Source organism: Mus caroli, unplaced genomic scaffold, assembly GCF_978045245.1.
Source record: "Mus caroli unplaced genomic scaffold, Mus_caroli_1 scaffold_8, whole genome shotgun sequence".
Lineage (NCBI taxonomy): Eukaryota > Metazoa > Chordata > Mammalia > Rodentia > Muridae > Mus > Mus caroli.
Window position 1 is genome coordinate 43,946,416 of NW_028227263.1, and position 17,222 is coordinate 43,963,637.

The 17,222-nt window shown below is 45.6% G+C and overlaps 1 protein-coding gene across 4 annotated transcripts in view; it reads right to left on the minus strand.

Moving 5' to 3' along the window:
* Window positions 1-1,508: 1,508 nt before the first annotated feature.
* Window positions 1,509-17,222, minus strand: part of Stim1 (stromal interaction molecule 1) — a 167,324-nt gene continuing 151,610 nt past the window's right edge. For 2 of the 4 annotated variants that reach the window (XM_021166503.3, XM_021166502.3), the window contains 6 exons: window positions 12,979-13,146; window positions 12,345-12,445; window positions 11,828-12,063; window positions 10,271-10,363; window positions 8,043-8,109; window positions 1,509-3,431 (listed from right to left, as the gene is read on the minus strand). In XM_021166503.3, coding sequence (XP_021022162.1) covers window positions 2,915-3,431; window positions 8,043-8,109; window positions 10,271-10,363; window positions 11,828-12,063; window positions 12,345-12,445; window positions 12,979-13,146 — 1,182 coding nt within the window. In that variant the 3' untranslated portion in view covers window positions 1,509-2,914. Of the gene's footprint in view, window positions 3,432-5,770; window positions 5,808-8,042; window positions 8,110-10,270; window positions 10,364-11,827; window positions 12,064-12,344; window positions 12,446-12,978; window positions 13,147-17,222 lie in introns of all 4 variants that reach the window. The other 2 variants (XM_029479366.2, XM_021166505.2) reach the window with 2 other exon arrangements.

Sequence of the window (17,222 nt, forward strand, 5' to 3'; positions counted from 1 at the left end):
GGCCATTGAGATGGTAGTAAAGCATTTACCACTAAGCCCAACAATCAGAGTCCAACCCCCCAGGATCCACACAGGAGAGAACCGGATCCTACAAGTTGTCCTTTGACTTCCACACAAAGGTTATGGTACACATTTGAACTATTTAAGATGTCAAGTGGGAAGCCCGGCAGTGGCAGTCTATCCCTTTTATGATTTTGTTGTTGTTATCATTGTTTTTTGTTGGTTTTGTTTTGTTTTTTTGTTTTTTTTTTTTGGTTTTTCGAGACAGGGTTTCTCTGTATAGCCCTGGCTGTCCTGGAACTCACTTTGTAGACCAGGCTGGCCTCGAACTCAGAAATCCGCCTGCCTCTGCCTCCCAAGTGCTGGGATTAAAGGCATGCGCCACCACGCCCGGCTGGTTTTGTTTTCCAAGACAGGGTTTCTCTGTGTAGCCCCGACTGTCCTGGAACTCACACTGTAGACCAGGCTGGTCTCAAACACAGATATCTGTCTACCTCTGTCTCCCAAGTGTTGGGGTTACAGGTGTGTGCCACCACAGCCTGCCCCTTTTATGTTTTTCAAAACACTAATTTATTTAAGCTGTGTATTTAATGCTAAATACTGGCCCCCAAGATCTGATCCCTCAGCAATGAGGAAACCCTGTCAATAACCCCTTGTTCTAACTTGCCATCTTCTGCTTCAGCTGCTTTTCCTCTGATCATCCAAACTCTCGTGACCAGTTCTCCCAGTCCCCTATTCCATGCTGTCTTCTCTCATCACCTCTCTGTTCTTTCCTCCTTGGAATCTCTGCCTCAGATCCTCATATATGCTATGTAACCCTGCTCCTTCATTTAAAACTATTAATTACGTAACGATGCCTACAGCCTATGGCAGAAGAGAGGTAGGTGGAGCTTCAGTTTTCTGGGCTCTGAGGCAGAGACCATGGGGAAGAAAGAGCTGAGAGGTGAAGAGAGAAGACACCATGGGATAAAGGACTGTGAAAACTGGTAATGAGGGCTGGCCAATTGGAGTAAGTGCAGCCAAAGCAGAAAATGTCAAGTTATAACTAGGGGTTATCGATAGGGAAGTAGACAAAATAGCTTAGAGGCTTGATATCTGCCCAGCTCCAGTGCTTTTAAGGCTATTATAAATCTATAGGTTTTGTGTCTTTTATCTGGGAACTAAATGATCTCAGGAAGTGTAGAAACCCCCAATTCTATTTACCACAACAGCCCAGTGTACAGAGCAAGTTCTAGGACAGGCAAGACTACACAGAAAAAACTTGTCTGGGGGGAGGCAGGGGGAGAAAATGTATTTTCTGTACCCCTCCTTATGCATGCGCAGCATTAACACATGTATAGAAATTAGAGATGAGAGGACAACTTTCAGAGTTGGTTCTCTCCTTCTACCATGTGGGTCTCAGGAATGAAACGCAAGTCTGTAAGGTTTGAAGTCAAGTGCCCTAACCCACGGGTTCACCAACCTCCATTTGTTAAGCTACAGGGACACAATAAGAGTCACAGCCAGCAGAGGTTAAAATCTCCTACATGCTTTATTGGACTTCAAAGAATCTTATGAAAATAACACAGAAAAACCCATGTGAGGGTGTCCAGGGGGCTCCAAGGCAGTCTACAGCCTAGCACCCGCCTAAGACCAGCCCCAGCTGCACCCAACCCAGGCCCAAATTAGGAACTCAGGGTACAGGCATGACAGAATGGGGCAGAGGGAAAAATACCTTTACAGCCATAGCAAAAACAGGTAAAGGAGAGAGTTGTCTGGAAGATGGGAGGTGTGGGGGGAGAAGTGGTCACACAGCAGCCTTCACATACATATACCACCTTTCTTCTCCACCCCTGCCCCAAACCAATTGTGTCTGTTTTGAGCCTATGGCCCAGGCTATGCAGTAACACAAAAATGGAATCTGACAAAGGGAGGATGCTGTGCAGGCACTTGGGAAATTCAGGAGATTTATTTATTTTATTTTTTATTTTAAAACTGTTTGTCTTTTGGTTCAAATACAACATCCTTGCCCAGGGCTCCACAAGAGCCCTGTGTCATGACTGTGGCTCCCATAGCCAGGGGAGCCAGTTGTCCTGAGCCCCACAGTGCTGACGCTTGAGGAGCTTCAGGGCAGCACCTCTTAAGAGATACACTCCTACAATATAGGGGAGCAGAGGTAAGAGGAAGGCAGGTGTGGGCAGGGCAAGAGAGAAATGGCAACTGCCTTACAGCCCACAGCTTTGGCATCTACTCATCCTCCAACTGGGAGAAGTCTCTCCCATTAATCACAAGCCTGGTCTCTCTTTAAAACTCTGGTGACTTGTTCCCTGGGAGTTGGTTCCACTCCCTGAATGGAGCCCTGGAGATCCAAAGGAGCTCCAGGATGAGGTTCCCTCCAGTCTACCACACTTCCATAGAACAAACCCCAGAGATCAGGACCGTGGCCCAGTCTGGGGTAGGCAGAATGGCTGTGAGTAGGATGAACAGATCTGAGGTACAGGTGTCAGAAGTTACTCCTCCTATCTTCCCCACAACTGCTAGGATCGTTGGGGAGTAATGGGAGAGAGGAGCCTGAAAGCAGGAGACAGAAACAAAAACCAAACCTCAAAACTGGGACAGCAGAGACAGAAGCTGGACCCCAAAAGTGGAGTGGGAACTGAGGAAGAGCAACTAACACATGCACTGCAGTGGAGAAGATGTGACAGCAGCAGCCCATGGGTGGGAGGGTTTCCCGACAGGCAGGCCATGGTGCTCAGTTAATAAATAATGATGAAGGACCAAGGATGAGCGGGGCAGGTATGTACAGTGCCCAGGCCCTTGGGCCAGCCCCTCTGTGCCCCACTCTAGGAGCCAGATATCGCAAAGAAAGGAAGGGAGGTGAAGGCAGAAGACCCAGGGAAGGACAGGCTGTCTCAACACTACCACCCTAGTCTGCCTACTTCTTAAGAGGCTTCTTAAAAATTTTGAGGGGAAACTTCTTCCTGCCTGGACTGGAGTCTGTCTCCTCACCAATGGAACCATTATCCTCCTCAGCCATTGCCTTCTTGCCAGCCAAGTGGGGAATTCGTGTGTTTCGGCTACCCTGCAGAGCTCGGTTGTCCCCGACTGGAGATGGAGTGTCTGGGTCTGGGGAACTGGGGCTATGAGAATGGGAAGAATCCAAAAGTGGGGAGCCACCAGGTGGGACTGAGGGGTTCAGCTCCATCAGGCTGTGGGCCTTGTCTAGGCCATGGTTCAACGCCAGAAATGTCTTCTTGGCCAGAGCAGGGCTGTCAGGCAGTTTCTCCACCAGAGATCCTGGATGGACCCCCTCAATCAGCCGATGGCTGCCATTGGAAGGCATGGCATTGAGAGCCTCATCTGCAGCACGGCCCATCTGAGGAGGCTTGGGGGCCACACGCTGGCGGTCACTCATGTGGAGGGAGGACTCCGAATCGGAATGGGTCAAATCCCTGGAGATATAGGACAAAGAAGAAAAAGAAACAGAATACAGGGAAATGGAAAAAGGTGCAGAAGAAAAAGGGGGAATGTTGAGAAGGCAAAGATAAGTAGAAAAATGAAGAGAAAGAAACAGGTAGCAGGGAAAACAGGATAAAAGGAAGGAGGAATGAGTAATGAAAGTTGAGTAAGTCATCAGGACAGTGTAAGAGAGGGGACAGGATCAGGAAACAGGGACAGGTTGGAGAAGAAAAGGAAGAAAGTAGGTTTATGGAGAAAGAAAAGGGAGGCAGGAATAGGAGAAAGGGAACAATAATGAGAAGAGACAAACAAAAAGAAACAAAAACAAACGTCATTATATAGCATATGTCATCATCAGGCAAATAGCTTTGCAATGGCTGGGCCTGATCCCTGCTGAATTCCAAGGAGCTACACTGATAAAAACCATAGGCTCAAATTCCATAGGCATCCTCTTCAATAATCTGCCTTCCACGGAGGCTGCCAACGTTTCTTGGGACTCAACCCTAAGCTACCATAAAAGCTGCATGTTGCTCCAGATCATGTTTTCCATGCCTCCCCCCACCCCCAACTTACTCTATCACACCTGGGACACATGCAGTCTGGGCCAGAATCCAAAGAACAGAACATGCAGTCAGCAGGCCTGACCAAGGCTGGGGAGGAGATGTTAGAACAGCCTTACAAACAATCCCCTCATTCATCCCAAAGGCCAAGATGTTGCCTCTTCCTACCCTCTCACAGAATTTATAGGTAGGCATGGACAAGTTCTGCAAAATTAAAATCAAAAAAGGGAAGTGTGGGGTTTGTTTCAGAGCTCTGCTGACAGGGAAAATGTAGAGAGGCATAGGAAGATAGAACATTGGCCTTTAAGGTACAGTGGTTGAGAAGAACTCTGAACCTTTCGGTGTAATCTTAGATAAATCATATAACTTTGCTGAGCCACAATTTTTGCACAACAAAGATGGTATTAAACTAGTTATTTATAAGTCTGTTTGAAAGAACAAAATCTTAACAAAGCACTTGCAAAATTGCAAAGTATTGCAGTAGTAGAGGCAACAGACCCAGTCAACCTGGAAGGTCAATATGAAGTCCAGTCACAAGAGGCTTTCTTCTTAGGTCTGGATTATAGGACCATGCCATTATACCCTGGACACACACAGAGTCTAGTTCAGGGACTAAAAACCTTTTAAGGGCTTGGCTGAGCCTAGGAAATCCATAAACCAACACCAGTTGCTACTGCTCCTTCCTTTACAATGAAGAGGTGACTGTTAGGGTCCCCCTATCAATCTTAAACTCTCCTTCACTTTCCCAGAGGCCTGAGAGCCCACAACAGAGGCAGAGGAGAAGGCCAAAGGAAAGGCATAAACATTTAAGTTAGAAGGAAAGGAAACACAGGCCTAGATAAGGAAGCCAAGAGTCAGGACTAGGAAGGGTACCAGCCTCCTGAAGCATCCAAACATATGGGGCTGGCTCACAGCTATTATAGGTTTCTCTCTCAGGGAACAACTAACTAGCAGCAACTCCACAGCCAGCTGACCTTCCAGGGCTTGGTAGTTGAAGGAAGACAATGCTAGATCCAATGATACCACTAAAAATACTGTTCCAGCCACATAACCCATTGGCTGTAAATATTCAGGCTCTTACTTGTCCTCATACTTGACACTGGTCCTTGCTTTTATCTAAATGTGTCTTCACCAAGTGTAGATCTTTAATCCCAGTACTTGGAGGGCTAAGGCAGAGAACTGCACCAACCCCAAGGCTGGGTATGGTACCACACACCTATACTCCCAGCAACTGGGAAGCAGAAACAGGGGGAGCATAAAGTCAAGATTACCCTTAGCTACAGAGCAAGCTTGAGGCCAGCCAGGCCTACATCTTACACAATTAAAAAGTGTCCTTGTTTCTCTAAGCACATAATAATCCTCCACATAAACACATACCACTAAGAAAGTTCTAAGACATTCCAAGAATCCATACTAATAGTGGCATCCTTTGTAAACTGAGGAGGTAAGATACTAGGAATATCTACCTTTATACACCAAGGAAAAGGTTAAAAAAAAAAAAAAAGCTTGGACTTCTCAGCCTCACTTTTTCTGACCCACAGTCCTGAACTTGTTCTTGCTTTCTATCCTTCCATGCCTCTCTCATCAATTAAAAGCTAAGAATCCCATAGAAAGATGAGGATCTAGGAGAAAGCCTTAGTAGATATAAGAAGGGAAACACCCATTAAGGTATGCTCGCTCACCTTCCCTCCCTGAACTTCTGAGACCTTTGAGGCCAGAGCTATCCCTCCCCAAGGCTAAGCTGCCTTGAACTCCCATCCCAAACTACTAACCTTACTAGAGAGCCTGTTTGCCTTTAGAGATGATCCTCTGGTGCATGGTGCAAAAGAAAATTAAGCAGTGAACAGGCCAGGTGAATGCAGGTACTCCCACCCTTCCTCCCCACTGCCCTGGGCTTAGGCCTCTGAGCATGGAATCCCAGCAACCCCTAGCTTTCCCGAACCATCCCAGTCCTCTCCATAAGTACTGGGAGGAGCAGTCTCTCTTCCCACACTTGCAGATGAAAATGAGGATGAGAGTGAACACGGCAACTCTGCTCAGTAACAGTCCTAGTAAGAACAGTCCCTTTGAGGAAGCAAAGGGAGCAGCTCTCAAGGATAACTATCCAGGTCCATGAAGCAGAGGCAGAGAATGAGGCTGAGTCAAAAGAAATCAACAGAGTAAGCAGGCAACCAGGACGGAGCCATAGTCACAATTTCAGGGATGAGAGCGACTTCCAAAGGTGAGTCCCTTCTTAGGCCTAATCTTATCCCACACAAGATCAACCTCTGATCTTCACCCAACACTTTGATATAGCAGGGAAAGTCAATGAGCTGCCAGACCAGGCTGAGGAGAAACTTCCAGCTCTTTTCTATGTCACTTACTGAGACCTTTCAGAAAAACAAACATCTTGAATGAAAAGTCAAGAGTCTGTGCTCTGTCCTAAGTATCTCTGCAGCCTGAGAAAAATGACCCTTTCAGGGCCTTAACTGCCTACTTTAACAAATAAGAAGTTTCATTCCTGCTTAGCTTTTCTTGTCACAATTTCCCAAGTCTGTATTCCTTCTCCTGTACTGTAATTCCATGAAGGCTGCACTCATTTACTCAGTCAAGCCAGACACCTAGGTATCAAACTAGATTCTCCTTTCTGTACCTGTGGCCAGTTATAAGTGAATTATCTTCCCAAGTCAAGGCCTCAGTACCTCCCCAAGTGCTATATTGCAATGCCTCAAATTCCTTAGTCTTCCTTTCTTCCTGCCTTCAGGCCACTAGAATGTTATTTATAAAGTGGAAAGATTTTAATTATTATTTTATTATACTTATTTATTTTGTGTGTTTACACACCTGCACATGGCACAGATGCAGAGGTCAGAGGGCAACTTCCAGGACTTGGCTCTTTCCTTCTACAATGTGAGCTCTTGGATTCAAACTCAGGTCATCAAGCTTAGCAGCAAGCACTTGTAATTACCCCCAAGTCCTCTAAAATGGAAGTATAGCCAGTTCACGTTCATTCAGAAACCCTCTTATGGTGCTCCATTTCTAAAATGATAAAGGCCCGAAGCCCTTCTGACCTCTGTATCCTTCTGATCTCATCGGCCACTCCTTCTCCAACACATATGTAGTGTTTCCACTTCATATATATAACATATTCTTACACCTCTATTCCTCTGTACAAAACATTTCCTCAAGCTAGAATACCCCTTTTCTCTCTCTATGCGCAGGGCCTCATCACAAATGTCATCTCTTTCGTAAAGCATTCCACCTAGATACACACTGTTAGCCATTCCTCCTTCCTCAGTACCCCAGAGCACTTAGGAAATTGTTACAGTTTATTTGTGTGCCTTTTCCAAGCAAGACTATAGGTCAGGGTGACTGGGATTGCATCTTATCATCTATGAACCCTCATATTCAGAAGTGCCCTGCACAAAGTATATTTGTTTAAGGAGTAAAGGAAATGAGATGACGGATCTAAAAGTGCATAATTTAAACAAGTGGTATAGGATCGTGAGGGAAGAGGATTGTTACTCATTTTCAGAGAAAACCCCAAACAGCAAAGGGAAGACAGGTATAGGAAATTAAGCTGACCTTAATAAGGAATCTTCTGAACTGAAAAAGGAAAGGACAGGGAATGATTCCCCACCACACCTCCCAGAGGTCAGCAAGCAGCAGCAGGCAGCAGGCAGAGGCCACGGTAAAAGCAGTAGGAAGGGAAGGAAGAAAGAGAAGAGAGATAGCTGATACCCCAAGCTCTCTGAATGCCCAGACATCACAGCGATGTTGTCAGAAGGGGTTGGGTCAGGGTAGGGATCCATCTGAAGGAAATAGGAAGTGCTGTGGTGGTAATAAACAGGGTGAACATGGACGGTGTTGATGGTGGTGGTGGAAGTGGAGGTTGTGGTGGTAGCGATGGTGGTAGTGGAAGAGGAGCAGGAAGAAGAAGCAGAGGCAGATGGAGGGCTGGTCCCGTGGCCTTCAGAACTGAAAGACTGTCCAGATGAAAGGCTACGCATTCGCCGCAGAGATACCCGGCTTGTCAAGAAGTGGCCAGCCTCGCCCTCTACCAACCTCTGAGATCCCAGGCCAAGCTGTGGCTCCGTCAGGCGCTGCCGGACACTGCTCTGCAGGCTGGGGGCTGCAAGGAGAGTAAAGAGAATATAAAGACTGGGCACCCAAGTGGTGTGCAGGCAAGCATGTACCCATAAAGATATGCCTGCTAGACACCTCTCTGGACCTTTGATACCCAATCCAGTGAAAAGGACACCACCTCCCAGAAACCTCCCTCTATGGGACCGACCTGAAAGGATGGGGAATTGTAGATAAGGTGCCCGGGGCAATTTTAGTAGCAACTTCAGTAGGAGACCTAAGGCCAATGTCACTATAAAGGGAAGTCGCAAGGCAGTTAGTGGGAGGACACAGGCAGGACAGTAGAGGATAGGGACTAGGAGCAAGGTCCGGGAGAGCACCAAGAACCAGCCTTTTCTTTTTAGCCAACCTCAGAAAATAATTCACAACACAGACAAGGACTTGTACAAAAACATGTCCACTGGATCATTATTAACTGTTGCATGAAAGCATGCATAAAGGCAGAATGATGAAAAAATAAGAAGACATCTATTTTCTGGCAGATGACAAAGATATTAAAAGTGATACTTATAAAAAGATTTTTATAACATGAAAGACACTTATTAAAAGTTCTGGAGCTGGGTGTGATAGAACATAACTGTAAACTCAGCACTTGGTAGACTGAGGGAGGGGGATTATGTGTTAGAAGCCAGCAGACTATAAAGTGAGCTGCAGGCTAGGCTAAGCTATATAGTAAGACTCTGTTTTAGAAAAATAAACAAAAAGTTCCAAAAGATGAAGAAAGATGAAATTCTTTATGAACTAGCCTTGAACTTTGGAACACACAACCTAGAGTTCGAACCCAAGCCTTTCTACTTCCAGCTGGGACCCTAAGCTACTTCCATCCTCATTTTAATCTACCTTTGTAAAATCCTGAGGGGTTGTTCTGAGACTTCTAAGTACTGTCTCCGAAATATCCACACAGGTCATTGTACTTAATAAATATCTTTTTTTTTTTTTTTTTTTTTTTTTTTTTGGTTTTTCGAGACAGGGTTTCTCTGTGTAGCCCTGGCTGTCCTGGAACTCACTCTGTAGACCAGACTGGCCTCGAACTCAGAAATCCGCCTGCCTCTGCCTCCCGAGTGCTGGGATTAAAGGCGTGCGCCACCACGCCCGGCAGTATAAATATCTTAACCACATTTTTAAAAATTTCGCAAGAAGAGGCTAGAGAAATGGTCCCATCTGTTAATGGCATGTTCTGTTCTTGCAGATGATGCAAGGTCAGTTCCCAGCACCCACTTTGAGCAACTCACAACTGCCTCTAACTCCAGCTCCAAGAACCCAATGCCCTCTTCTGGTCACTGTGGGTCCTGCATTCATGTGCACAAACCCAAAGTCAACATATACACATAATTTCAAATAAAAATAAAAAATTTTAAGTTGGTAAAAAAATGCAAGAAAAAGTATCCAGCTATGGTGAGGCAACGAGTGCCTTTTTATTGCTACTATTCATGCTTCACCTTTCCAGATTCCCTCTAATCTGTACATAAATGACAGTCACCTAGATCACTGCTGTTAGATCAGTGCCACTCCAACCTGGGCACCAGGTAACCTAGGGATGTGCCAAAGAATGTTTTAGGCTCAATCCCAGCTCCAATTTAAAAAACAAAAAGACATTTATTCCTTAAAAGTTAGAGAAAGTCAGAGGTTACTAGGGTGGCAGAGCTTTATAAGGCCAAGCCATGGAGAGAACACAATCCCATAGTGATGGAGTTAGGCAGCAGGGCTTATACAGCTGGTAGCTTTCAAAGCATGAAATGCTTGAAGACAAAGAAGCCCATAATAGGAAGGGAAGGCAAGAAAAAGAAGAAATGGGGAGAAAAGGAAAGAAACATGAAAAAGAAAAGAGGAATGTTCTTTTCCTTGCTTTCCCTCCCAGCCCAGAAGGAAGAAGGAAGAAGGTCCGCTACCACCAGGACACTCATGTGGCTGGGCTGAAGGGAAGGGCCTAAGCTACCCATCACCACGGATGTCTTCTCTCTAGCTCTCAGGTGAACAGGCTGATTCTTCTCACCCCCGAACCCCTCCCTTCAGTTAGTAAGGACAGTGCTGAGGGGACAAAGGGAGCAGGAGGGGGTGTGAGGCAGGCAACAGAAGGGGCCCATTGGATAGGAGTGTTGGTTTAGTTCCAAAAGTCGGAAAAACAAAAGCCCCAAAGGGGCTCCTCAAACCCGGGTATTTCCAGAGGGACTGATCATCCGAGCCGGCGGATGTAGAGCAGAGAGAGCGGTCACTGAACCTACGCCCCATCAGCCAGGCAGCATCTAGGGTCAACAGCCAGGCCAAAAGGAGAAGAGAATCTGATTTATGAAGGGTTTTGGCCTGTCTCTCAATGGCTACAGCAAGGTTGAGGGACAGGGAATGAGTAGCTCAAGGCTAACAAAGCTTCTCCCTAACCTGGAGAGCATGGGAGCCTTTGGATCAAGAAGTTAGGGCCCAGATTTGCCTATTAGTGATCCAAACCTTGGTAGGCCTTTGACTAAAGACCTAGCAAGCTATCAGATCAAGCAAGGCATGGTGGCACACACCTTTAATTCAGCATTTGGGAGGCAGGGGCAGGTAGATCTCTGTGAGTTTGAGGCCAGCATGGTTTACATAGAGTTCTGGCCAGCCAGAGCTAAAGACAGAGTTAGGCCAGCCAGTAACATAGTGAAATCCTGTCTCAAAAAACCAAAACCAAAACAAAAAAGATATCAGATCAAGACAAAGAGGCTCAGCCAGGGGCAAAATACTACTGAAAAACTTTACGTGGTCCTACATGTCTATAATTCTACTACTTGGTAGGGTAGGAAGAGGACAACTATCACAAGTTCAAGGTTAGCCTGGCTTTACAGCAAGTTCCAGACTCAGCCCATTAAAAAGGACATTTACAAATAAACTTCTGTCTGAATTATGAATTCAGCCTGATTAAAGAACCTGGCCTTCAGGGCAGGCAGGGGAATGAGACCCTAAACCAGACCTGCAAACCCCTCTGCACTGGTAAGGTATGGGCTCAAGATAACATCTTTACCACAGATATGCCTAATTTATTTAGCTGCCGTGGACCAGAAGGGAATCGCTAAAGCATTCCCACAGAGTGGTGTCCCTTTAGCTCTGTTTTATAAAGTTCTCATCACCTTTGGGGAAAATAAAAAAGAACCAGGTCAATGGATGGGAATGGGGGAGCCTAAGTCCAGTGGACAGCCAGACATACTTGTAAGGAGTTCTCTCCTGAGCAAGGATGCCTCCCAGCTCAGAGGCTTTAGGGGTGGAACGCTTTAAAGGGCTGCTACTATATGGGCTTCTCACGCAGAAAGGCAAGGGAAAGAGACATCATTCTATTCACCTGCTTTAGTAATTAGGAACAAGAAACATAAAGTGAAAATAAATAAACACAAATAGTTCAAATGAATATTCTGTTATACTATAAATAAAAAGTCTCTAAAGGTTATTTTTTAATAAAGGTAGGTAGATAGCATGGGTAGAAAAAAGGAGGACTAAACAGAAAAACAGAGTAAAGAAAGAGACACACAGATACAAGACAGAGAAGGCATAGAGCAAGGAGAAACCACCAAAAGGACAGCTGTAAAGAAATATCTTAACGAGAATTGTTTTATTAACCAATGAAGGAGCTACATCTTTCCTAGTTATCTTCCCCAACTGCTGTTTAAGCACAGCAGAGGCGATAGGCATCTCATCTTGCCCACCAAAGGCTGCCCCGTGCTCACCCCTACAAAGAGGTCACCTACACTGCATGGACAAGGGCGACACAATCTCCTCATCCATGTCATCCACATCGTCAGTCATGATGAAGTGGGCGGGGTTAGGGCGGGTGCTGCCCATCCAGCTGGGGTCGATGTTTAGAGCAGCCACCAAGGAGTGGATGCCGGGGTTATTGACAATCTGGAAACCGCAGAGGATCTCGATCTGCTGCCACCGGTGCAGGCGCTCCCTCAGTGCCGCTGTCACCTCACTCAGAGCTTGCCTGAAGTCAGAAGAAAGAACTGCAGGTGTGGACCGTGTGGAAGCCCCAATAAGAACAAGATCTCTTTTGAGAGGAACAAACTGGAGTAGGTGCATGTATGAATAAAAACCACAATAAATCATAAACTTAAGAGCAAAGTGGAAGCTGGATCAGAGCTTGTGTAGGAGACCAGAGCTGTCATGCTATTGTGAGGAGATGGGACTGGGGTTAGAGGCCTCACGTAACCTCAGTCTCTAAGGATGGCATTAGCATTGCTGGAGCTGGTAACTGGTGCTACTTACTTAGCAGTTAGGATTTTATGATCCACATCATCCAGGGAAGAGCTGTGGGCCACATGGAAGGTACCAAAAAGCGTGTTTCTCTTCTTTTTTATTTTCTCAGCCTGCCAAGAGGAAGCCCCCAATATAAAGAGAGTATGGGTTCATGGTTGGAAGAAATGAGGCCTTTCCATGACTGGGTCCTCCTCATTAGTTGTGTTAACTTAAGCTTCACAGGAGAAGGAAGAGAAAGAAGAAAGGAGCAGAGTGAGAAGTAAAGCAAGGGAGGAAGTGGGCGGACCTCAGGAACCTGCTGAGATGCACAAGTAAAAGGTTCCAGCCTTAGTCACGCCCCAGAAGGACCTCTGTTCCCTTGGCAGCCTTTTCCGGAAGGAAAGCTGAATCGGCTTTCCGGCTTGCTTTATTATCCCCAGAAGACAGGGCAGAGTACCCCTATACCCTCAGGTTCTCCTCCAAAAACTTCAGCACATTACTAAGCAGTGTACATTAGAAAAAGAAACAGAATCCACGGCCCATTCCTCTCTTCACTCAAAGGGTAAAGCAGAGAGAGAGTGGGGGGGAGGGGTGGGGGCATAGAAAGAAGAGGGCAGGGAGGAGAGAAGAGGGCAAAGGAAGCCCTCAGGAGAGCAGGCCTCACCCCCTCCTTGGCCACCAGCAGCTGCCTCTCTGCATTTTGCTTCTTGATGTTGTAGTACTGCACCTCCACCTCATGGGTCAGCTGCAGCCACTTCTGAAGGGCCTCAGGAGCATACCATGAGCTGTGTGATTCCAGCTCCTTCTCTGCTTTCCTCAAGGCCTCCCGAACCTATGAGGGCATGAGAATGTGAGTCTGTTTGTTAGCATTAACATCCTCCCTAACACCTCGGTGCAATGCCTCACAACTCTGCGTCCATACCTGCTTTACAATTCTTACACTAGGAAGAAATGACAAGGCCTGTACTCTGAATTTCACATACAGGGAAGTAAGCACAGAGAAGAACAGCAGCCTACTTAAGACCACACTGTCGATAGTGCCAAGCAGAATACAGTCTCCAGAACCCTGCTATCACATTAGCTTATTCTCCTGGTAAAACAGCCAGTCTCAGGCAGCTTTCCTGGTCTCTTCAGGAATATATGTGCTACTGAATAACCTTATTGTAAATGGGCCTCAAGACATCACAGTGTAGGCTAGAGGATGCTCAGTTCAGAGCACGGGCTGCTCTTCCAGAGAACCTAGTTCAGTACCCAGCACCTACGCGGCAGCTCACAACCATCTCTAACAACAACTCCAGGGACTCTAACACCTTATTCTAATCTCCTTGAGCACCAGGCACACATGGGGTATAGAGGCACAGATCAAGCCAAATACCCATATCTATTTAAAAAAACATATTGAATTTAAAAAAAATCACAATATGGTAGCCACAGCACGCGGTTGAAAACGTAATTCTGGGGGATGCATAGGGAATCAGCAGCTAAGAGTGACTAGTGCTCTTGCAGAAAACCCAGGTTCAATTCCTAGCACCATACGAGGTAGCTCAGAATTGCCTGTAACTCCACAACCAAAGAAAGCCAATGCCTCTGGCCTCTGTTGGCACCTGCACACAGATGCACATGCCTCAGTCATGAAGCAGTTCACAACTTCTATAACTCTAGCTCCAAAGGGAGCAAATGCTTCTGGCCTCTGTAGGAACCTGCGCACACGTTCACACATCCCAGACCTCTGGGAGAGGAACCAGTGCTCTTAACTACTAACCCATCTCTATAATCCTAGCTTTAGTTTTTTTAAGGAAAGGTTCCATGCAGCTCAGGGTGGCCTTGAATTTACTAAGTAGAAGTAGGTGGTCTTGAACTTCTGATCCTCCTGCCTCTACCTTCTCTGAGTTCTTAGATGTCAGGCATTAGCCCCTATATCTGCCATTAATTGACTTTTTACCCTCTTTCGTTTACAACAGACTGAATATAAACACTAATAATAGAATGTAGGATGGCTGTGGTGGTACCCGATGATAATCTCAATCTTTAGGAGACAGAGGCAATAAGAGCTCACCAGTTCAAGGCCAGCCTAATCTATAAAGAAAGCTTATAGCCGGGCATGGTGGCACACACCTTTAATCCCAGCACTTGGGAGGCAGAGGCAGGAGAATTTCTGAGTTCCAGGCTAGCCTGGTCTACATGATGAGTTCCAGGACAGCCAGGGCTACACAGAGAAACCCTGTCTCGAAAAACCAAAAGAAAAAAAGAAAAAAAAAAAAAGAAAGAAAGCTTGTATCAGAAACAACAAAAAGAATACAATAGTCTCATAAGCCAGGCATTAAGAAAATATACAAAATTGCATATGCAAATTATTAAATTGGTGGTAGTTCCTTTAATCCCAGTACTCAGGAGGTAGAGGCAGGTAGATCTCTTGAGTTTGAGGACAGCCTGGTCTATAGAATGAGTTCCAAGACAGCAGAGCTACACAGAGAAATCCTGTCTTGGGGAAAAAAAACAAAAAAGAAAAATATTGGTTTTAGTTTAAAAATTTAGTTATTTTTCATAAAATGTTTAGGCTGATTGGTAAGAGATTTAATATAGATTTTTAATTAATAAATATTTAAGTGTTTTTCATTTTATTTTTCAGTCTATTATGTATTTTTATTATCTTGACCATCATTTGAGTAACAAGCCACCACCTTACTGAACATAGATACTCATATATTTTGTTTTGGTTTTAAAGAAAGTGTCTCGATTCAGATAGTCCTAGCTCATCTGGAACTCATGTCAGCTCTCCTATCTTGCCTTCCTGAGTGCTGCCACTACAGGAATGAGCTACAGTGCCTGGCTTTCATATGCTTTATATGTAATAGCCATCTTAATTTCTTATAGGGTAAAAATTAACAGTACCATTCCCACAGAAGACCCTAAGTAAAATCCTAGGTGAGGGCTGATTTACATTGCTGAGTAATAATCTACTAGGTCATTTATAACTAGTTTTTTTCATTTTCCTGTTGATAATCACTTGGATTTTTAGCTTATTTGGCTTTTATGAGTAGCTGTAGGGCATGTGGGACCATGCTACCAGAATGAGCTCAAACCCCAGGAATCTCAAAGATTTGCCAACAGGAGCAGAGCCATTCTCTACCTGCATCTGTACCTGCTCTGGAGCACTTAACCTCGACACCCCACTAAGGACCATGGGCACTCAGTCACATAGCATAACACTGGAGTTCTTCTCCATGCTAATGAGGTAAATAGATAGCCCTGAGCCTTCAGCTAATGAGCTTCCCTAGCTGGGTATTCATTCTCCATAAAAGATATATAATCTCTGGTTCACCCTGAATAAAGTATATGCATTCACATCCACCATCAAATAAACCAGTATGAACAAGCAAGGATCATCTCAGATCTCTGCTTCATTAAGGATCACTGCATGGAAGACCTTCAACTAAAAGCCATGCCTAAGACTCTGGAGCAAGGCTCTCTCCCCTCTATTAAGTGCCCTTTGGTGCTGGGCACTCCCTCCTAACAAGGCCAGATCCTATTTATCCAGGACACTGCCTTCCCACTTCCTTCCTGAGGACCCCCCATTCCTGACTTCCCTCACAGTGGTACCAGCAGTGCCTGGGTACCCAGAGAGGAGGATGGGAACCGCTGTGGACTCCCCATTTCAGACTTTCCGCTGCCTCCTCCAGGTAGCCTGCTGCAGGACACAGGATGACAAGTAAGACTATTATGGACGTTCCTGAATATAGGTATCTCTTGGTGAGCATGAACACTCATATCTGTTGAGTATATAGTAATAAAACATTTATGGATTAGCTTTAGTAGAAACCATCAAATGAGGTTTGGGATATGGTTCAGTGGTAGAGTATTTGCTAACATATAAAGCCCAAGTTTGATCTATAGCACTGGAGGTAGAGAAGAGGGTAGGAAAATGCTAAATAGTTTCTCACAAGGGTTGAACCCATCAATACTGCTATCAGTGAAGCATGATCTTTATATCTTTAGGCATTTTAATTTTAGGCATTCTGGTAGCTGTAATGGTATTTCATTGTGATTTTAGTTTTCACTTCCTTAATACACACACACACACACACACACACACACACACACAGACACACACACACGATCATTTATTTGACTTATGAATCTCTTCCCACTTAAAAACATGGGTTGGGGAGATGCAGAGTGTGAGAGCCTGAAGGTGGAAAGGTTCAGGTCAGTGGGCCCAGAGTAGAGGTGGATTTAAGCCTAGTTCTTTAGAACATAGCCTCAAACACCTGAACTGAACTGTAGTCAAAATGAGAGAACCTTGGCACTCCCTGAAACTCCTGAATCCCGAGTTCTCATGAGAAAGAGTAGCTGCAGGTAGCACTAGTAGCTAGGGAAACATTTTAAGATGGAATTCTACCCAACCAGAAGTTTACAAGGTCCTGGCTGCCAGAAGGAAAACAAGCTAAGACATGGTTCATCACGTGGGCACATGCTGGAACAGGAGCTGTGACTCCCCATTTGCCCATCTGTACCTCGCCCAGCTCAGCATTATGTCTTTTGCTTACCACAGGACCCACTGCTGATAGTCACCAAGCTGGCTGTCCAGGCTCATGCCCACCAACCATTCAGAGTCTACACCCAGCTGCAGGTACAACTGCTGAGTCTGCACCTCCGCTCTCTGGCCTGTGGTGCCCACCCCCCACCACCCCGCCTTCCTTGAATGGAATGGAACCAAGCTTCTTGCAACACTGGAGCGTTTCCAGAGACACTTGATCTGTTTCCACACCTGAGTCCAAAGACACAAATGGCAGTGCACATAAATGGCATGGCAAATAGCAGATCAGGCTCTGAGTGCTTCTCAGTCTATATCAAGGCTACTCTGTTAACCAGAGCCACAACCTAGGGGCCCTTGCTTAGTGATTCCTG